This window comes from Oncorhynchus nerka, unplaced genomic scaffold (assembly GCF_034236695.1).
Source record: "Oncorhynchus nerka isolate Pitt River unplaced genomic scaffold, Oner_Uvic_2.0 unplaced_scaffold_3500, whole genome shotgun sequence".
In the NCBI taxonomy this organism is placed as follows: Eukaryota; Metazoa; Chordata; class Actinopteri; order Salmoniformes; family Salmonidae; genus Oncorhynchus; species Oncorhynchus nerka.
In genome coordinates, this window is record NW_027037796.1 from 1 (window position 1) to 22,598 (window position 22,598).

The window sequence follows — 22,598 nt, forward strand, 5'->3', positions numbered from 1 at the left end:
GAAGTGTGAAGAGCCCGGGAAGGAAGTGTGAAGCCTGGGGAAGGTGAAGAGCCTGGGGAAGGAAGTGTGAAGAGCCTGGGAAGGAAGGTGGGAAGTGTGAAGAGCCCGGGAGGAAGTGTGAAGAGCCCGGGAAGGAAGTGTGAAGAGCCCAGGGAAGGAAGTGGGAAGAGCCCGGGGAAGGAAGTGGGAAGAGGGGAAGGAAGTGGGAAGAGCCCGGGGAAGGAAGTGGGAAGAGCCCGGGGAAGTAAGTGTGAAGAGCCCGGGGAAGTAAGTGTGAAGAGCCCGGGGAAGTGTGAAGAGCCTGGGGAAGGAAGTGTGAAGAGCCTGGGGAAGGAAGTGTGAAGAGCCTGGGGAAGGAAGTGTGAAAAGCCTGGGGAAGGAAGTGTGAAGAGCCTGGGGAAGGAAGTGTGAAGAGCCTGGGGAAGGAAGTGTGAAGAGCCTGGGGAAGGAAGTGTGAAGAGCCTGGGGAAGGAAGTGTGAAGAGCCCGGGGAAGTGTGAAGAGCCCGGGGAAGGAAGTGTGAAAAGCCCGGGGAAGGAAGTGTGAAGAGCCCGGGGAAGTGTGAAGAGCCCGGGGAAGTGTGAAGAGCCCGGGGAAGTGTGAAGAGCCTGGGGAAGGAAGTGGGAAGAGCCTGGGGAAGGAAGTGTGAAGAGCCCGGGGAAGTGTGAAGAGCCTGGGGAAGGAAGTGTGAAGAGCCTGGGGAAGGAAGTGTGAAGAGCCCGGAGAAGGAAGTGTGAAGAGCCCGGGGAAGGAAGTGTGAAGAGCCTGGGGAAGGAAGTGTGAAGAGCCCGGGGAAGTGGTACAGTCCCAAGCTCAATGACAAAGAGAGTGTGAAGGAGATGCTCTTGCAAGCTGACACGTGGATGGCATCTCTGGAGAAGAGCGGCCTGCCAGGCAAGTTTAAGGCATGTGGCTACCAACACAGGGTACTTCCCAGACTCCTCTGGCCACTGCTTGCCTATGAGGTACCTCTTTCAACAGTGGAGGCACTAGAGAGGAAAATGAACAACTTCCTCAGGAGATGGCTGGCGGTCTCATGAAGCTACTCCTTCATCTGCCTGTACAGCACAGACAGCAAGCTGCAGCTGCCAATACATTTTTTTTGTAAATGAGTACAAGGCAACAAAAGCACGTCAGGCTATGATGCTGCGGGACAGCAAGGATGAGAGGGTTTGCCAGGCAGTGATCGAAGTCAGGAAAAAACAGGGCAGCTGGACATGATGGAAGAGCGTGCAAGAGAGGGCACTCACCTGGCAAGACATCTGGAACATGGAAGGGCAGCGGATTACGTTTCTGCTTTTCTCTGTGTATGATGTGTTGCCCACACCAACAAACCTCCACACATGGGGGTTGACAGGGAGCCCCAGCTGCACACTATGTGGATGACCAGCCAACCTGGAGCGCGTGTCCTCTTGACAAGCAGCTCTGACCAATGGAAAGTTCAGGTGTCAGAATGACCAAATACTGACTCGGACTGGCCGCGGACTGGCCACGGGACTGGCTGCGGGAATGGAGCAGGAAAGGAGAAAGACCAAACAACTCAACCAGGGCCCCTGTTTCATCCACTTCCTCAGGCCAGGAGACATCGCAGCAAAGGGAACAAGGACCAAAGGGATCCTTGACACAGCAGGTGACTGGGAGATGTGGGCCAACTTCAAGAAGCAGCTCCAGTTGCCAGAGAAGATAGCCAGCACAATCCTCAGACCAGATATCGTTCTCTGGTCTAGAGGACCAAGCAGGTGGTCCTCATCGAGCTCACAGTGCCCTGGGTGGAGAGGATAGAGGAGGCACATGAGTGGAAGCTTGAGAAATACCAGTCCCTCATCCTTAAGTCAGAAGAATGGATGGAGAGCCTGGAATCTACCAATTGAGGTCGGCTGCAGCAGCGTCGCAGGCCAATCACTCTAGAGAACCCAGGGGTGCTCAGCATTGAAGGAGTGGCAAGGAAGAAGCTAGTGGCTGACGTCAGCAAGCAGACAGTGTCATCCCGTTGCATCTGGCTGAAGATTAAAGCCAGGGATCAATGTTAAGATGAAAATAAAGATATGTATTGTTGCATAACAAACAGATTTACAATTTAGATACTGTGAGATGTTTTAGTGCCAAGATGTTGGCTGTGTGCTACTGCTGTGTTTATACTAATTTGGTGAGTCTGGTGGAGAAACACAGAGGAAGGGTCTCAGTGTTTCTGTTGCATGTGTTTTGGTTCAGGCTTATTTTCCTAATATACATGTGTGGGTTTGGGCTATTTGTGTCTGCGTTGTAGACAATATAGTAGATGTCACGGTATGCTGGAGTCTTTCCTGTAACAGGGAGAGCTGATAAATACTCTGCTAGATGAGAGATGTGGTTAACACAATAGAGCAGAGGAAGACCAGAAACACAAAAGCAGCGATAAGGAAACGTTGTCAGAAAGATGACAGGCCAGGCTGAACACCCCGCTGTTAGTGCCGGCAGGCTGACCAAAAGTGTTTTAGCAGTTGTTTTCCCCCAGGGTGAGAAAACAGAGTGGCCAAATTCCACCCAAATTAGTAGGTCTACTGGTATCAAAGTGCTATAGTACATGTACAAATGACCTGTACCGGTACCCCTGTATATAGCCTCATTATTGTCATTTTAGTGTGTTAATTTTTATTATTTTTTACTTTAGTTTATTTGGTAAATATTTTTCTTAACTCTTCTTGAACTACACAGTTGGTTAATGGTTTGTAAAGTATTTCACGGTAAGGTCTACACTTGTTGTATGTGACAACGTGTGATTTGAGTGTTGATTGATTCATTTCAGAGCACATACACAAAGATGTTACATGTACGTGTGGTTGTTTCGCGTGCCAAACAGAGAGACAGGAGCCTGCTTATCAGGCTGTCATAGAACAGATGGACGCTGTATGAATTTCAAATGTGCTTATGTTACTCTCTGTCCCCTGACTGACCCCGTCCCATTCACCCCTGTTACCTGTCTCTCACCCCACCTGCACCATTTCATCCAGGGGACAGCTGCCACACACCAACCCCCTTCAGAAGTCTGGATCCACCCTGTTCACAGAGCCTTTGGAGGACTGCTCGGCAGATGAAGGAAGTGACATCACACTCCGGTTATCACAGGAAATCAGCCAATCAGTGTGTCCTGGCTGCACAATGGTGAGCTGAGGACAAGCCTTATTCCTCCTGCACAATTTGGCTCTGTGCCATTAGAATTCAACTTTATGAATTTGACTTCATGTCTTCATTAAAATCAATGTCCACTGTGACATTTTATATCCATTGCCAAATGTACTTGAGCCCAAACAACAAGGTAAATAAAAAGCACATTTGCGTCACTCTGCTGCCCATGTTGCGAATTAGTACTACCTTGTGATGTTTTGTAGTTCTTTATATATCACCACTTTAGAAGGATAAGAAACTACTTTTTCCAAGTGATACTGCTCACGCTCCTCCGTTAACACCTTAATTAAATGTTAAGACAGTGGTGTTCTCCCTCCACACATACTCAGTTTCCTTTTCTATGCCGGTCTCTCTCGTTCACATTCACACTCTCTGGAGACGAACAGACACACACCCTGAAGCTGAGGACTAGTGTCAGTGGCCTAGCTCTGAGAGAGTTTCATGTTGCCGTATATGGGTGTTCCGTGGGTAGGTGAGGCAGTGTTTTTGGGAAGCCCCTCTTTGATGGCAGTGAGGCTAGGCTGGTGGTGAGGAATGCCTACCTGAGGACGCGGGCGCCTACACCTGTGTGGCAGAGAACCGGCCCGGGCAAGACCTCCAGCAGCTCAGCTGTGTGTGTGAGAGGTGAAAAACACACACACACAATGCTGAAGTGTGCTCAGATCACTGGCGTACCACCACGCAGATCAGTGAAACTGCAGTATGCCACTGGCTTTTTGCATGAACACCAAAAACACAAAGGTTAACTGCACTGCAGTAAGAGTTTAGATTCTGATGTTGTGTTCCCCCCTTTTGTCCCTTCTGTTACGGGATACGAAACTGAGAATTGTCCCCTGATGGAAACAACGCAGACTTTAAGCCTATCTGTGGAGCCCTGAGCATGACTTCACACACTTCCCCTCCCCTCAACATTATGGAGAACAGAGGCTCAAAGTTACTACTGTCATCCAACAATGACAGTGTCTTCACCTGATCCAGCTCCCCAATAAGCTCTAACACCCGAGCCCAGGTGGACGAAAGGTGAAACATGCACTCATTATAGACTATCTCTTATTCCTGAGTGGACAAAACATTAGGAACACCTTCCTAAAATTGAGTTGCACCTTTTGCTCTCAGAACTGCCTCAATTTGTTGGGTCATGGACTCTACAAGGTTTTGAAAGCATTCCACAGGGATGCTGGCCCATATTGACTCAATGTTTCCCACAGTTGTCAAGTTAACTGGATGTCCTTTGGGTGGTGGACCATTCTTGATACACACAGGAAACTGTTGAGCGTGAAAAACCCAGCAGTGTTGCAGTTCTTGACACATTCAAACCAGTCGCCTGGCACCTACTACGTACCCCGTTCAAAAGGCACTCAAATATTTTGTCTTGCCCATTCACCCTCTGAATGGCACATATACACAAACCATCTCTCAATTGTCTCAAGGCTTAAAAATCCTCTTTACCTGTCTCCTCCCCTTCATCTACACGGATTGAAGTGGATTTAACATGTGACATCAATAAGGGATCATAGCTTTCACCTGGATTCACCTGGTCAGTCTATGTTATGAAAAGAGCAGGTGTTCTTCATGTTTTGGACACTCAGTGTATATCTATTTCATGTTGTATCAACTCTTTAAAGCAGGCAAAGTTATTTCTGCAAAATGCTACATTTACTTTTGGCTCATTTCTAAAGACATTAATATGCTTTCTGTCCAACACACTGTGGTTTATTATGGATACCTGGTTATTCTCTCTTCATTCAGATGAACCAAATCAGTCATATTTGGCATGAATCACTTCAACCAATCAATGCTTAGTTCAACAACAGTGTCTGCATGGAAGTCTCAACCAGTCTTTGTACTGTTTCCTTGTCCTGTATTACAGCGCTGCTTTGGTCTGCTCTCTCACTGCTCTCTCACTGCTCTCTGTCCAGCACCACGTTGGGAAGACACAGTCTACTGTAGCATAGTTAAACCTAGAGACAGTGGGTGTGTTCAAATACCCATGCCAGCGTACTACAAACTAAAACCGCATACTCATTTTGGCGTTTCGAGTAGAATTAACTTCGTTGAATACATACGATGATCTGCTGTACCAAAATGAAAGATGGACAGAGTCAACGCATTCCGCATTAGATAACGAAATTTCACATACTATAAAACATTATTTTTCGCATGCCTTATTTAGTATGCTGGTATTCCAGACAATTTTGTGAACAAAAACTGTAATGGTTAATTTTTACGTGAGGCATATATGATCGAATATCGGAGTTGTTCCTGTTGTCATAGAGATAAGGCCTCATCATGGATATAGCCCATTTTAGCATGGACGTTGCCATTGAGGCTTCCACCATTTTAAATTAGTCAACTGGGTGGAGATTCCTATGAGTTGGGAGCAATCGGCCAATGATGAAGGTAATGGACTACTTTAAAATGGAAGCCCATGCTGTCACAGACACTATAATGGCACAGATAAAAAATATGAGCCCTCTATTTATCTCTATGGCCTGGTGTTCACAAGTGTATGCCCTCTCATTGGCTAGAATGGTCCGACTTGATCTTGCTTCCTCCTGCCTGCCTTCCATATTTGAGGACATGTATTTCCAGTGTTAGAGCTTTCGCTCGAATATCTTGTCAATATAATAGACAATCTTTGGTTATGGTCAGAGAGGAACTTAGCCACGCCCTCCCACACCCCTATCACTAACTACCTGCCTGTGATCTCATCTCACATCACCTCCCGGTTCCACCAGTCTCCACAGAAGTCACGCCAAAAGAGAGCCAGCTCGGGGACAGGTAAGATACACACTAGTCTCTCCTTCATCTGTGAACAAGCCAGAGCTGCACCTGTCTCTCTTTCAATGCATTTATTCTGTATAACATTTCCAGTTGTCCTTGCTTTCATCTTTGTGTTTTTATCACCCACAGCGTTTGAATCATATTGTCGTCCAGCCTCAGATACTGGCTACACATTTAGTTTTCCCCTTTGTACTCCTCTGTATTGCCAGTGTGTATTGTGCTGCTGTAGTGAGGGACTTTACTCTGGTCTGGGTAAGGCTAGAGTGTTGTGTGTATGAACTGGGTAAGGCTAGAGTGTTATTTTGTATGAACTGGGTAAGGCTAGAGTGTTTTTGTATGAACTGGGTAAGGCTAGAGTGTTATTGTGTATGAACTGGGTAAGGCTAGAGTGTTATTGTGTATGAACTGGGTAAGGCTAGAGTGTTATTGTGTATGAACTGGGTAAGGCTAGAGGTGTTATTGTGTATGAACTGGGTAAGGCTAGAGTGTTATTGTGTATGAACTGGGTAAGGCTAGAGTGTTATTGTGTATGAACTGGGTAAGGGTGTTACCAGGTAGAACCATAAAAAGGATGTATAGTTCATGTGTGCCACCAGTTGCCCATCTCTGACTTAATTGCATCCTTTTGTGTAGATAACTTGTAGCTTTGTCAATAGATGGTGTAGGTTTACATCGTTCAGTGGATTGCCCAGAAGCTGATTTGTCATAACTTAATGTATGCTGGCTGTCCAGTCTTATCAGGTGCCTCTAATCTGTGTGTAAGAAAGAGGAAAGTTGTTTAGAAGTAGGCCGGTAAATAAATGTATTTAATATTTTAAAATAGACGGGCATCAGTTGAATGCATTCCATGGGAGGTTTGTGACATCAGTCCTTCTTGTCTCAAAGAAAAAGTGCTTTATACACTCGCACCAATTTAGAACAGAAGTGCAGCTTTATCACAGTGGTTTTAGTCAAATGTACCATACTGCCATACTGATTTGACTACTGACCAGAAAGAGGCTGTATCCACAAAGCCCTTTGGGGCTTTGCACTTAAATGGATTTCTCCAATGTAATGTCAGGGTTATAAGGAAGTCATCTGTACGTGGTTATAAATGATATCTAACCATTTCTATCTTCAGCATCCTTGATAACAGTATAGGCAATTCATTTTCAATGTAAATGATGTTTGGTCTGAATGCTTTACCATGTTATGTACTGGTGTGTGTGTGTGTGTGTGTGTGTGTGTAGGTGTTTGTAGTTGTTGGATACTGTTGGTTTCATAAGGACTGCTGCTACTTGTGTGTATGTCATCTGTGTTTGGTCATAAAATCCTGCCTGCAGACCCGCACACACAAACACAACAGTCGTACAAGCACATACACACAAACGCAACAGTCGTACAAGCAAACAGACCCACCATACACACACAATGACACTTACATGTACAAAAACAAACGCAGTTCTCACACATAGTTAATAATGTTTTGTAAACAAATAATTATTGTGGCCCCTTGAGGCCTCTAGTGGACACTAGTCAAAACTCAGAAGTTTGTTTTACCCTGTCTTTCACAGTCTCGTTGCAGTTTAAGGATCCCCCATCCCACATTGAGGCACGGCTAGGAGAGACAGCCCGTCTGACGTGTGTGTTCTGTGGAAGTCCCCCTGTGGTGTCCTGCTGGATACGAGAAATAAAGAACCGGTACCAATATTATTGTATTTTTGTTTTAAATAATCTTTTCTAACGAGTAAACAAATATCACCAGCCTTCTTTTCATAGCGTTCTGAGCGTGTGAGTGTATAGTTTGTCTATCTTTGTCTATCTCACTCTGTAGGTTGTAGATGGGTCTGAGTTGTGGGTAGAGAGCAGTGATCAGAGCAGTACGTTGGTGATAGCAGAGCCAGGACCTGAGCATTCAGGACGCTACACCGTTGTAGTACGAGACCGCAAGAGCTCGGCGCATCACACCCTCACTCTTTCTGTCATAGGTAAATTACCCTTGCAAAACATTTCTGTGCTTTGTGTGTTTTTGTGCAGAACCTGTTTGTAACCTGTACCGTGTCTTCCTGGTCTAGAGCGGCCCCAGTCCCCAGCTTCCAGCCCTGTGGTGTCTCTCCTCTCTGTCTCTCCTCTCTGTTTGGTCCTGTCCTGGTCTGGGCCCTGCTATGACGGAGGCAGTGCTGTCCTGGGCTACGTGGTGGAGGTGAGGAGAAAAGGCCCCGCTGAGTCTGGGGACTGGGTGCGCTCACAGCCCATTGCAAGAGTACTTCTTACAAGGTGCGCTCCGGGCTTGAGCCTCAGGGAGAGTACTGCTTCCGGGTGAGGGCCTACAACGTGGTGGGGTGAGCGAGCCCAGTGAGGAGTCTCAGCTTATCAAGATGGAGCAGATGGGTGAGCCATGTTGGTGTCTAGTTGATTGGTTCCAGCAGGAGTCGTATACTGTGAACTTCATGTGTGGCTGTATACCGTGTGGCTCAGTTGGTAGAGCATGGTGCTTGCAATGCCAGGGTTGTGGGTTTGATTCCCACTGGGGACCAGTACAGGAAAACGTATCCACTCACTACTGTAAGTCGCTCTGGTTAAAAGCGTTTGCTAAATAATTAAAATGTAAAATCTTAATCTATCTTATTTATCACATGGACTTCATGCCATCAGCTGCAGAGAGGAACACATTTCAACAAGATTTTTCAACTCAATCTGTTTCCAGTAGATTTGTATCAATAGCGTGCATTGTTTGATGCGGCCTATCTGATGACTGACAGCTCGCATGTCCGTCTCTGTGTGTAATCTGTAGCTGAGCCAAAGAGGAGTCTCCTCGGACATATGAGGACGTCACCATCGACTCCACCCACAAGGTCACCGATCACTACAATATACTGGAGAAACTGGGAGTGTAAGTATCTCCCATGAAACAATACACACAAAAACACACACGGGTAGATTCATTGACATGAACAAAGATGTCTGTTCATCTACAGGTAAGGGACACTCACTAACTGGTTTCATGCCAGCTCTTGGTTCATGCCAGCTCTTGGTTCATGCCAGCTCTTGTTTTTCAAGCAAAAAAATGGTTCACTCCCCTCTGAAATGTCAAAGACATGGCTGATCTAGCCTTGACAAAAACACTTGTAGATTCAGTGTTTAGTCAACAGAGAGGGAATATTGAGTCACAGAGCATGGAGGAGAGAAGTGTTCAGACACAGCGCATAGAGGAGAGAAGTGTTCAGACAGACAGAGCATAGAGGAGAGAAGTGTTCAGACAGACAGCATAGAGAGGAGAGAAGTGTTCAGACACAGCGCAGAAGATTTCAGACAGACAGCGCATAGAGGAGAGAAGTGTTCATACAGACAGCATAGAGGAGAGAAGTGTTCAGACACAGAGCATGGAGGAGAGAAGTGTTCAGACACAGCGCATAGAGGAGAGAAGATTTCAGACAGACAGCGCATAGAGGGAGAGAAGTGTTCAGACAGACAGAGCATAGAGGAGAGAAGTGTTCAGACAGACAGCATAGAGGAGAGAAGTGTTCAGACACAGCGCAGAGAAGATTTCAGACAGACAGCGCATAGAGGGAGAAGTGTTCATACAGACAGCATAGAGGAAAGTGTTCAGACAGAGCATAGAAGAGAGAAGTGTTCAGACATAGAGGAGAGAAGTGTTCAGACACAGCGCATGGAGAGAGAAGTGTTCAGACACAGCGCATGGAGGAGAGAAGTGTTCAGACATAGAGGAGAGAAGTGTTCAGACACAGCGCATGGAGGAGAGAAGTGTTCAGACAGAGCATAGAAGAGAGAAGTGTTCAGACCGAGCATAGAGGAGAGAAGTGTTCAGACATAGAGGAGAAAGTGTTCAGACACAGCGCATAGAGGAGAGAAGATTTCAGACAGACAGCGCATAGAGGAGAGAAGTGTTCAGACAGACAGAGCATAGAGGAGAGAAGTGTTCAGACAGACAGCATAGAGGAGAGAAGTGTTCAGACAGACAGCATAGAGAGAGAAGTGTTCAGACACAGCGCATAGAGGAGAGAAGTGTTCAGACACAGCGCATAGAGGAAAGTGTTCAGACACAGCGCATAGAGGAGAGAAGTGTTCAGACACAGAGGAGAGAAGTGTTCAGACACAGAGGAGAGAAGTGTTCAGACACAGAGGAAGAAGTGTTCAGACACAGAGAAGAGAAGTGTTCAGACAGAGGAGAGGAGAGAAGTGTTCAGACACAGCGCATGGGGAGAGAAGTGTTCAGACACAGCGCATAGAAGAGAGAAGTGTTCAGACACAGCGCATAGAAGAGAGAAGTGTTCAGACATAGAGGAGAGAAGTGTTCAGACAGAGCATGTAGCAACCCTGATCCTCTCCATTTAGTCAGAATAAAGGGACGTGCTTTAATTTTCTGACCCACTCACTCTACCATATCTTTTACATGTGTATGTATCTCTACTAACACCTCTCCCTCCTCTGAACTTGTACAGTATGAAGGCAGAGAGTTGTCTCAGTGATTTAGTGGTTAGGACCATAGAATAGAATCTCTAAATTCTAGTACTGTAGTTAGGACACTGAGATTTCCCTGACCATGACCTGACCAGGAAATCTCTGGTGAAAACACCAGAGTTTTTCCTGGTCAGGTCACATGGTCAGGGATAACAGAGACAGCAACCCTTCCTTTACATTCCTGGTCAGATCTAGGTCAAATCTCTATCTCAGCTCTCCAGATGGAGAAAGCTGTTCTGGAGCCATGATTATACAGACGGTTTGGCACCGATTACCGTTGCATTATGGTTCACAGGTCTGTGTGTCTATGTATGTCTAGAGCAGGGGTGGGCAAAATACAGATCTGGCCTGCGGGAGGTTTGAGTATTTATACATTTTTGGGGGGAAATTATTATTGTAGATAAAAACACTTCAGGCTACTGTTGAACGTCTAAAACTAGATCAAGTTGTAGAAATTAGAATGGACCCATATATTTTGAAGTAACTGTCCTTTTTTTTGGCCCTGCAAATGTATTTTGACAAACAAATCGGTTCCACACAAAATCTGTGCGGCCCTCTGTTGAATATTTAAATCCAGATGTGGCCCTCGAGACAATGTTTCCCCACATACACAATCATGTGATCATAGACTGAATCTGATTTGTATGAACAAAGGTGTCTCATCAATCCATTGCGTGGATGGCAATATTAATGCAAACTTGACTTGCTCTGTGTATGTGTAAAGCAGTTAAACTACTCTGTTGGCCATACTTAGTCTTCCGCTGCCACCTGTAGGGACAAAACCGTAAAAGCTACCGACACCAAAACGACTTTCAAATGTGCAGGCGGACCCTCCGCAGTGTGCTTAGTAAACTTTTTGATACCACTTCTACTTTTCAACTCCATAGGCTTGAATTGGAAGTATTTGGCTACGCTACTGCGTGGTTAGAGCGTTGGACTAGTAACCGAAAGGTTGCAAGTTCAAATCCCCGAGCTGACAAGGTACAAATCTGTCGTTCTGCCACTGAACAGGCAGTTAACCCACTGTTCCTAGGCCGTCATTGAACATAAGAATTTGTTCTTAACTGACTTGCCTAGTTAAATAAAGCTAATTATTTTTTTTAACCATTAAAACTTCCAACACCAAAACAACTAACATTTGCAGTGGTACTGTTGGTAAAAAAAACAAGTTGACTACTTATACGTTTCACACTACCATAATATTGGCATGAATCCCAATGGATTTCAAGGGTAATAGACTTGAATGGGAACGATTACTACTAGTCCTCCACCGTTTAAGATAGAAACACCATTCAAAGTTTAAAATGTGCAGACCGGTCTGGAATAGGTTGCTTGTATACTGACCACAACCACGCAACTACTGTCCACCGCTACAAACGCCACCCTGATGTTGACATGTGCAGACTGACTCAATTTAGATCCCTTCAACACAACATTTTGCTATCATTCCTACGTCATACACTATAAAGCTGGTTGTATCCCCGTTCATTTCAATGGCGGAATGCAGGCTTCAACATTAAAAACTGAAATCAGTGACACAACTTTTAGACAAAAAATACTTTATATGCTCCCTCTACCCTACTATACCAGCCCACTATAACCCATTATAGTAACTCCACACCTACAGTCAATCCAAAATGGGTCACTATCACTAACCTGTAGCCTATGGAATAACCTATTACAACCATTATTACTGCAGCTGCCACTACCACTTCTTTCAATACCATGAAAAACACCTAAAGAGGAGCAAGAGAACCACATTTTCTTCATTTGTGCCATGAAGAGGAGCAAGCAAACCTCACTCTTGATTTGTGCTATGGGACAATACGACATGTCTTCTCTGCCACCACCAGACCTCCCCTGGGGACATCGGACCACAATGTTGTCTACCTCAGGCCAGCCTACTGCCGGCTCCTGGAGAGGGAGAAACCCACAGTTAAAACTGTCCAGATCTGGAATGACAACAGTATCACTTGTCTCCAGGGGTGTTTTGACTGTACAATGTGGGAGGAATTTGGTCTCCAGGGGTGTTTTGACTGTACTATGTGGGAGGTATTTGGTCTCTAGGGGTGTTTTGACTGTACTATGTGGGAGGTATTTGGTCTCCAGGGGTGTTTGGACTGTACTATGTGGGAGGTATTTGGTCTCTAGGGGTGTTTTGACTGTACTATGTGGGAGGTATTTGAGGACAGCAGCTCTGATCTGGATGAATTCACAGAGGTTATTTCAGAGGTTATTTCAGAGGTTATTTCAGAGGTTATTTCAGACTATGTAAACAGGCCTACTAAGACCTGTAAAATCTTCCCTAACAACAAGCCTTGGGTATCAAAACATCTAAAATCACTACTTGATAGGAAGAAGGCAGTTTATGATGAGGGTGATAGACAGGCTTCAAGAGATGTACAACGTGAGATCAAAAGACAGATACTGGTGGACAAGGAGGCAAACAAGCAAAGGGTGGAGAGGAGCCTCTCCTCAGGAAACTCAAGGGTGGCCTGGCAAGGGATTAATCAGGCTGATGTTTTGAAGTTGTTCAGGGAATGTAACACACACAAAAGCCCAGGCCCAGACAAAATAAGTGAACATGTGTAAAGTACTGTGCTGAAGAATTGGCTGGTGTTTTTAGACATTTTCCAATCCTCACTCGACCAGCAACACCAGTATTGTGGAAAAACTCAATAATTATACCAATTCCTCAAGCTAATCTGAATAATGCCTTCCATCTTTAGAAATGAAATGCCTTGAGAAACTTTTGAAAAGTCATATTCTCAGCGTCACCGAGAAGTTCATTGATCCATTTCAGTTTGCCTATCAGCCTAGCAGAGGAATTTATGATGCCGTTCTTACCCTCCTTAACATGGTCTATAGACATCTAGAGCCAAATCCCATGTAAGGGTTTTGTTTGTTGACTTTTCTTCTGCCTTCAACACAATCCAGCCCTACATTCTGGCATAGAGACTCATTCGGGACGTCTCCTTATATGGGGGCCTGGTTTTGTGGCTGTTGGACTTCCTGAGCCAACACTCACAGCGGGTCAAAATAGGTCCCCCATGTGTAGGATATACGCAACACCAACACAGGCTCTCCTGTACATCTTGTACACTAATAGTTGTACTAGTTCCCATCCTGACAGACACCTCGATAAGTTCGCTGGTGACCCTGCCTTGATCAGCCTGTTGCATGATGACGTGGAACACCATGGCCCGGTCCTAGATGGCTTTGTAGAGTGGTGTGAGGAATCACACTTGGTAAGACCAAAGAGATGTACATAGACTTCAGGAAGTGTACAACACCTCCCTCTGCAACATCTATCAGAGGTCTGAATATAGAGATTGTAGAGGAATACTAATATCTGGGTGTCGTCTTGGACAATAAGCTTCAGTGGAGTAAATGTACAGACCTGATCTACAGAAAGAGCCAACAGAGACTGTACTTTCTCAAAGACCTGGGATCGTTTAATGTAGACTGTACTATACTGACTCTGTTTAACAAATCTTTCATTGAGAGTATTTTAACTATTTGTATTGTTTGTTGGTTTGGCAATGCCATGGTCAGCCAGAGAAATATGCTGAGAAGGATTATCACCGTGCCCCAGGACTATCTGACATGATGACTCCTTGCTGTCCCCAGTCCACCTGACTGTGCTGCTGCTCCCAGTTTCAACTGTTCTGCCTTATTATTATTCGACCATGCTGGTCATTTATGAACATTTGAACATCTTGGCCATGTTCTGTTATAATCTCCACCCGGCACAGCCAGAAGAGGACTGGCCACCCCACAAAGCCTGGTTCCTCTCTAGGTTTCTTCCTAGGTTTTGGCCTTTCTAGGGAGTTTTTCCTAGCCACCGTGCTTCTACACCTGCATTGCTTGCTGTTTGGGGTTTTAGGCTGGGTTTCTGTACAGCACTTTGAGATATCAGCTGATGTACGAAGGGCTATATAAATAAATTTGATTTGATTTGGAGTCACACAGACAGGCCCGGATGAGATCTTTAAGGTCAGGGCCCTCCGCAAGGCTCACAAAATAATTTTAGACCCATGCCACCCCCTGTACCCAGACTTTGAACTACTCCCCTCTGATTGCAGGTATAGGGCACCCCTCGGCAGGAAAAACAGAACTAGACAATCATTTGTAACAGGTGTGATATCCCTCTTAAATAGCTTGGGCTAATGTTCCTATCATCCCAGTAAGGCCAGCAGGCTTGTCTCTTTTTTATTGGTACAGTTGAAGTTGGAAGTTTACATACACCTTAGCCAAATACATTTAAACTCAGTTTTTCACAATTCCTGACATTTAATCCTAGTAAAAATTCCCTGTTTTAGGTCAGTTAGGATTAGGACCACTACTTTATTTTAAGAATGTGAAATGTCAGAATAATAGTAGAGAGAATTATTTATTTCAGCTTTTAATTCTTTCATCACATTCCCAGTGGGTCAGAAGTTTGCATACACTCAATTAGTATTTGGTAGCATTGCCTTTTAAATTGTTTAACTTGGATCAAATGTTTCAGGTAGCCTTCCACAAGCTTCCCACAATAAGTTGGGTGAATTTTGGTCCATTCCTCCTGACAGAGCTGGTGTAACTGAGTTAGGTTTGTAGGCCTCCTTGCTCGCACACACTTTTTCAGTTCTGCCCACAAAATGTCTATAGGATTGAGGTCAGGGCTTTGTGATGGCCACTCCAATACATTGACTTTGTTGTCCTGAAGCCATTTTGCCACAACTTTGGAAGTATGCTTGGGGTCATTGTTCATTTGGAAGGCCTATTTGCGACCAATTTTTAACTTCCTGACTGATGTCTTGAGCTGTTTTTTCAATATATCCACATAATTTTCCTACCTCATGATTCCATCTATTTTGTGAAGTGCACCAGTCCCTCCTGCAGCAAAGCACCACCACAACATGATGCTGCCACCCTCGTGCTTCACGGTAGGGACGGTGTTCTTCGGTTTGCAAGCGTCCCCCTTTTTCCTCCAAACATAACTATGGTCATTATGGCCAAACGGTTCTATTTTTGTTTCATCAGACCAGAGGACATTTCTTCAAAAAGTACGATCTTTGTCCCCATATGCAGTTGCAAACCGCAGTCTGGCTTTTTTATGGCGGTTTTGGAGCAGTGGCTTCTTCCTTGCTGAGTGGCCTTTCAGGTTATGTCGATATAGGACTCGTTTTACTGTGGATATAGATACTTTTGTACCTGTTTCCTCCAGCATCTTCACAAGGTCCTTTGCTGCTGTTCTGGGACTGATTTGCACTTTTTGCACCAAAGTACGTTCCTCTCTAGGAGGCAGAACGCATCTCCTTCCTGAGCGGTATGATGGCTGCGTGGTCCCATGGTGTTTATACTTGCGTACTATTGTTTGCAAAGATGAACGTGGTACCTTCAGGCGTTTGAAAATTGCTCCCAAGGTTGAACCAGACTTGTGAAGGTCTACAATTTTGTTCTGAGGTCTTGGCTGATTTCTTTTGATTTTCCCATGATGTCAAGCAAAGAGGCACAGAGTTTGAAGGTAGGCCTTGAAATACATCCACAGGTACACCTCCAATTGACTCAAATGATGTCAATTAGCCAATCAGATGCTTCTAAAGCCATGACATCATTTTCTGGAATTTTCCAAGCTGTTTAAAGGCACAGTCAATTTAGTGTATGTAAACTTCTGACCCACTGGAATTGTGATACAGTGAGATAATCTGTCTGTAAACAATTGTTGGAAAAATGCACTAAGTAGATGTCCTAACCGACTTGCCAAGACTATAGTTTGTTAATTAACCAGACATTTGTGGAGTGGTTGAAAAATCAGATTTAATGACTCCAGCCTAAGTTTATGTGAGCCTCTGACTTTAACGGTATGTAACTGTTATCAAAGTTGGTTTTGTTATTTAAACGCCACTTTAAACATGTACATGACACTGCAACAAAATTCCCCCACGGGGACAATAGAGTCAGTAAAGTTAATAATCTATCTCCTGTGACACTCCACAGGGGGAAGTTTGGCCAGGTGTTCAAACTCACTCACAAGCAGACGGGCCGTGTGTGTGCGGAAAGTTCTACAAGGGCCGGCGGGTCAAGGAGAGGGAGGCGGCCCGTAAAGAGATGGAGCTGATGAACTTCCTGCACCACCCCAAACTGGTCAGTGTCTGGGGCCTATGATCTCAAGCCAGAGATGGTCATGGTCATGGAGTTGTAAGTATAGAATCTAGACAACAATCATTGACCACAATACATGGCAGTGGAAGCCATGGAGCCCTGTAGAAGTAAATGCATGAGGTCCGCTGTCACTAATGTGAATTGAGTTGAATTGAATCCAATTGAAAATACAACCATTATTGACCCTGTGATTGTTTGTGTGCAGCATTGCCGGAGGTGAGCTGTTTGAGCGTATAGTGGATTTGACAGCTTTGTGCACACAGAGCCGGCCAGTGTGCACTACATGCAGCAGATCGTGGAGGGGATGGGCTACATGCACCAGCAGAACATCATCCACCTGGACCTGAAGCCTGAAAACATAGTGTGTGTTGACCACACTGGCACGCGCATTAAGATCATTGACTTTGGCCTGGCCAGCAAGCTGGGTGAGTGTGGGGCTGGCTGAGGGACAGAGCCAAGGGTGTTGAATGGTGCTGCAGGTTTTGGAAGAATTGTTGGTTTGCATTGCGACACCTGGAAAATGAATGATGTCTGCCTTTGTGTTCACTGTGATATATGGTTGTGCCTTAAATGGTACCCTATTACCTATATGGGGAGTAACTTTTGATCAGGGCCCATAGGGCTGTGTTTAAAAAGGCCCTGGTCCAAATTAGTGCACTATGTTGGGAATAGGGTGTTGTTCATTACCCTGAGGTGTTGTCTGTCCTCCAGACCCCTCCACTCCCCTGAAGGTGATGCACGGGACACCAGAATTTGTGGCTCCAGAGGTGATTGGCTATGAGCCTGTTAGCTTAGCCACAGACATGTGGAGCATTGGAGTCATCTGCTACATATTGTGAGTACTAATGCATTATTCTGTTTAATTCATTCTCAATTAGAGACATTCCTCTCTGCCTACAACAGGGCTTGACAAAATTTAGCTTTTCTACCACCTAGTGGCCATACATTGCTATTGCTCATATATATATTGTGTGTGTGTGTGTGTGTGTGTGTGTTCAGACTGAGTGGTGAGTCTCCCTTCCAGGGTAACAGTGAGGCAGAGACCCTGGCCTTGGTGACTAGTGCTAAGTGGGAGTTTGATGAGGAGAGCTTCGAAGAGATCACTGACCAGGCCAAAGACTTCATCAGCTCCCTGCTCAACAAGGAACCAAGGTCTGGGACAACACCATATTCCATATACCTGTACATGTATATATGTGACTGTCTATGGATGAGCCTTGTCCATCCTCTAACCCTCTCTGTCTGTCCCTACCCAGGTGCAGGATATCCTGTGAGGAGGCTCTGGTCCACTCCTGGATAGCTGAGCCCATCTCAGCAGACCCCAGCACCACCAAGTGTCTCTCCAAGGAGAAGATGAAGAGGTACCTCGCCAAGCAGAAGTGGAAGGTAGGTAGTGGGTTCCCCACCAAGGTGACACGTTGTATTTTACTACATTGCAGTTATTTAATTATTTCATCATCCCCCAGTTGGTGTGAACTGACTGAATTCTCTATGTATCTCCTGTAGAAAACAGGGAAAGCCCTGCTGGCGCTGAAAAGGATGGCTCTGCTGTCTAAAGCCGATGGGCCTGGCTCTCCCACCACCCCTGCAGAAGGTGAGACCTCCCTCCAGACTTCCAAAACCTGCCATATTCAATACAAACCATATCAGTTTCTCATAACCCTACCATTTCTCATGTGATACACAGGGGTGCAACTTTTCATTCTGAAATTGTATTTTTGTCGTCCCCCCCCACCCCCACCACAGTTTTATAATTGGAATGTGATACAAAATCAGGCAGCGGTGTGCTTTAGGACCACGCGGACCCACTTCTAAAACCAAAGTTGCGCCCTAGTGATATGACCCTGTTCGACCTGACCTGTCAACCAGATGAGCGCTACGCATACCATTGGTTGACTTGTCCTCAGTCTGGCTGACCAGGCTATGACTCTGATGTGACCCTTGACCCTGTGTCTGACCCCTGACAGACAGCCCCCTGAGTCCTGAGGCAGAGCAGGCCCTGCAGTCTCTAGAGGTCAAACTCCAGGGGGGGCCCCAGTTCTCCCTGACCCTAACGGACCAGACTGCCTCCCAGGGCTCCACCGCCCGCCTCTCCTGTCACCTCACAGGTACCTACCTATACACTGCATTACACTACAAACAGCTTCCATCTCAATCGCTTTATTAGACATGTTTGGTTGACCGAATTACACCTTTTCACTGAGTTTCAGGTGGTGCTTGAAAAGATTTGAAATGCTTTGTTTTAAAGTTGGGCATTGATTAAGAGCTATCGTGCCTAACGAAGTCCCTTGCTCAAGGCCACACAGCTGCATCCTGCTGTGTGATACATGTTAAGCTTTTCAAGTGTGTAACTGTTACATTCTATTTTCCTGAGCTCTTGTCATTGGATGTTTCCTCCTCTCACCCCTCTGACCTTTCCTTTCAGGGTATCCTGACCCGGAGGTGGTGTGGTTGAGGGGGGGGAGCCTCTGGAGGAGTCATCCCGGTGCAGATAGAGTATGAAGAGGATGGGCTCTGCACCCTGGTCCTGGCCCAAGTTGGGCCAGAGGACTCGGATGTTTACACCTGTAGGGCCACCAGACCAGGGAAGGCATTGTGTTCAGCCAAACTCATAGTAAAGGAATAGGTTTGTTCAGAACTGTGAATACGTATTGAAACACAAACAAGCAGATGTGCAGATATTCAGACGCCCATGTTTGTGAAATGTCTTTCAAACGTTCCAGAAAATGTTGCATACCGCTTGAACCACTAAACTCTGTACATTACTGCGCTTGTGTGAAACAACTCTTTGATTTCCAATGGAAAACCTCCAAAGTCCTACTGGTTATTTTGGACATGCGGGTTTGAAAAGAATAATCCTGTGAATTAAGACTACTGTGAATAGTGTCTTAATAATAAAGGGAGTCTTTGTATGGTTGTTAAACATTTGCCAGATGTAAGTTTAATGTGCATGTATTGTAACTGCTATGAATTTGGAATGATTTTTTATTTTTCTCAGTGAACCGTTACTGTACAAACATTTTATAGTTGCCTCTAAGACCAATGGCTTTTAATTTTACAGTTATGTCCACAGATGACACACATTCTTTTGAAAAATAGTTTGTCTTGTGGTGGAACAGCAGCCTTGTGGAAAGTGTGACAATAAAAGACCGAAAGCATCTCATTTCACAGCATGCTACAGATTATTATTTTATGTCTACTAATTTAAGGGCAGGATTCAATCCATATCGCTGAAAATCTGCGTTGCGCGTGCTTGAAATTTAAACGTAATTTCCAATCGAGCTGGTTTGCAGTAAATGCAGTTGCCACTGACATTTAAAGACAACGTGAACTTCGTCACGGATTGAATACAACCCTTGTATAAAAAAATTAAGTAATTTCAACCATTTTAGCTGTTGAAATGTGTTCAATGTTTACATGGGGAAGAGCAGGAAGCCACTGAAGGTGTTGTAGTTCATGATGTCATCATGGACCAGCCTGTTAGCCTGTAACTCCACATATACGTTATCTCCCACCTCCAGAGGAATGACCACTGCGTTGCTGCCACTGTCGTGCGCATCGGTTCCTACAGTGTCCCAGACAGACACCAGCCTCTGGCCATTCTTGGTCAAACACACCACAGAATTAGGAGGGGTGTTCAAGTTGTTCATCATCGTGAAATGGAAGTAGTACATTCCTTTGACCGTGGCAGTGAAGATACCTGTAGGGACATAGCTTTTAGTTTCTAAACACAGCACACACACAACATGATGCAACACACAAACAGACAACATCTAGTACCTGTGGCAGGGTTGTAGGAGCTGCCGGTGTTTGAGAAGACCTTCTTGTACTGCAGGGGAATGGGAGTGGTGAAAGGTCCTGTGTTCCCAGGGGCATCGCCTGTTTGCCAGAGAGTTGCGGAGAAGGCCACCTGAGGCCGACCTGAGAGAGATACAGGATGGATGAGATGAGATTATATTGAACTGTCAGTTGTCATAATGTATTCAAAGATCAGAGTCTGTTAGAAAGTTGAATATAGGATAATCCCTATAATAGACAGAGAAGCAATGGGTGGATAGGAGGTTGGTGACACGTGAAAAAGCGCTATATTACCTCCAGTTAGTCTCTTCAGCTCCTCCACTTCATTCTCACTGGTTTGTAACCGGGTCTCCATGAGTCTCAGGTTATCCCCCATAGTTCCCAGTTTCTCCCCCATGGCTCCTAGTTTCTCTCCAATAGAGATCAGTTCTTTCATCAGAGAACCAGTGTCAGATGGGCAGCATGCTTTCTGGTCCTCATGGTCTCCTTGTGTCCCAGACAGACAGCAGCATAGTGCCATCAAAAAGACTGCAAAACCCTTCATTCTCAAAGCCTTCTGAAACCTTTCCTGCAGCATCATTCTGTATTGATTCTCAGCCCAGTCTTCCTCTTTATATTGTGCACTTGTCAAATATTGCACAAGATGCTGGAAAGTTTTGGGTGGTTAACAGAGAGGGAAAATACAGACTTGCGCAAAACAACAAATTCATGGACCTGCTTTGAAAAAAATATATAGAGTAAAGAGAGGCAATGAAGTTAAAAACAGAAGCTTAAAGACAGAAGGGCATTTATTAAAGGTCACTTACAAAATGTAAATGTGTTTAGCTTATAACAATCATAAACCATGCAGACCTCTATGCTTTATGTTCCCCCATGACCTCTGCCCTTCCCTAAATTACTGTTCTTCCATAATGATGCATGGGAAACACTTCATTCAGATCTAAAACCCCTGTCCACAACTAACTTTTATGTTGAATGTGTGAATTAAATGAAGACCCTGTCAATTGCAGTGGTGTAAAGTACTTAAATAAAAATCCTTGAATGTACTACTTAAGTAGTTTTTTGGGGGTATCTGTACTTTACTTAACTATTTCAATTTTTTACTACTTTTACTTTTACTTCACTACATTCCTAAAGAAAATAATGTACTTTTTACTCCATACATTTTCCCTGACACCCAAAAGTACTTGTTACATTTTGACAGGAAGATGGTCGAATTCGTTGACTTATCAAGAGAAAATCCCTAGTCATCCCTATGGCCTCTGATCTGGCAGACTCACTAAACACAAATGTTTGTTTTGTAAATTATGTCTGAGTGTTGGAGTGTGACCCTGGCTATCCGTAAATTAAATATATATTTTTTAAATAGTGCCGTCTGGTTTGCTTAATATAAGGAATTTGAAATTATTTATGACTTTTACGTTTGATACTTAAGTATATTTCTAACCAAATACTTTAGACTTTTACTCAAGTGGTATTTTACTGGGTTACTTTCTCTTTTACTTGAGTCATTTTCTATTAAGGTATCTTTACTTTTACTCAAGTATGACAATCGAGTACTTTTTCCACCACTGGTCAATTGAAACTCATATGATTATAGGACATTATTTGATTTATATGTGTCACTTATTTACATACACATTAAATGTGTCTGACGGGGTCTTTCTAAATGGAGTTTACTTTGTCAGTATCTTGGAAAATACATTTTGAAATGCATGCATCTTCCTTTCAAATGTACCTCACCATGATCAATATAATAGCTAGTTCACTTACGGGGAATTCAGACTTGAGTTATGGCACTTAGGAGTAGGACTACTCTGCATATATCTGAGTAGTAAAGGAATGTTTTTTTCAAGAATGGTTAAAAGTTTATTGACAGATGTAAGTTCATGTACATATAGTAAAAGTTATTACATTTTTTCACTTCAGTGAAGCATTACCATACAAAACTGTTCAGTTACATCTAGGATCAATATATTTTGTATTTATTTATACAGTTACATTTCCAGCTGATGACAACCTACTCTTATACATTATTGCACTGCATTATAACCCCACAGTGTGCTATGAAGCACAGATTACTATTTTATGTCTACTAAAGAAAATAATGTAATTTCAACCATTTAGCTGATGAAATGTGTTCCATGTTTACATGGTGAAGAGCAGGAAGCCGCTGAAGGTGTTGTAGTTCATGCTGTCATCATAAACCAGCCTGTTAGCCTGTAACTCAACATAGACGTTATC

At 44.5% G+C, this 22,598-nt stretch overlaps 1 protein-coding gene and 1 pseudogene across 1 annotated transcript; one reads left to right on the forward strand and one right to left on the reverse strand.

Annotated features, from left to right (window-relative positions):
• The first annotated feature begins 862 nt into the window (after nt 1–862).
• On the forward strand, nt 863–19,451 carry LOC135566744 (myosin light chain kinase, smooth muscle-like; annotated as a pseudogene).
• Nucleotides 19,452–19,893: 442 nt separating this feature from the next.
• On the reverse strand, nt 19,894–21,069 carry LOC115109869 (complement C1q-like protein 2). Its single transcript, XM_065014368.1, has 3 exons — nt 20,649–21,069; nt 20,337–20,477; nt 19,894–20,256 (listed from the first exon to the last, which is right to left on the reverse strand). The coding sequence occupies exons 1-3, from the start codon at nt 20,932–20,934 to the stop codon at nt 19,970–19,972; spliced, it is 714 nt and encodes a 237-aa protein (XP_064870440.1). The 5' UTR covers nt 20,935–21,069; the 3' UTR covers nt 19,894–19,969.
• Between the last annotated feature and the right edge of the window lie 1,529 nt (nt 21,070–22,598).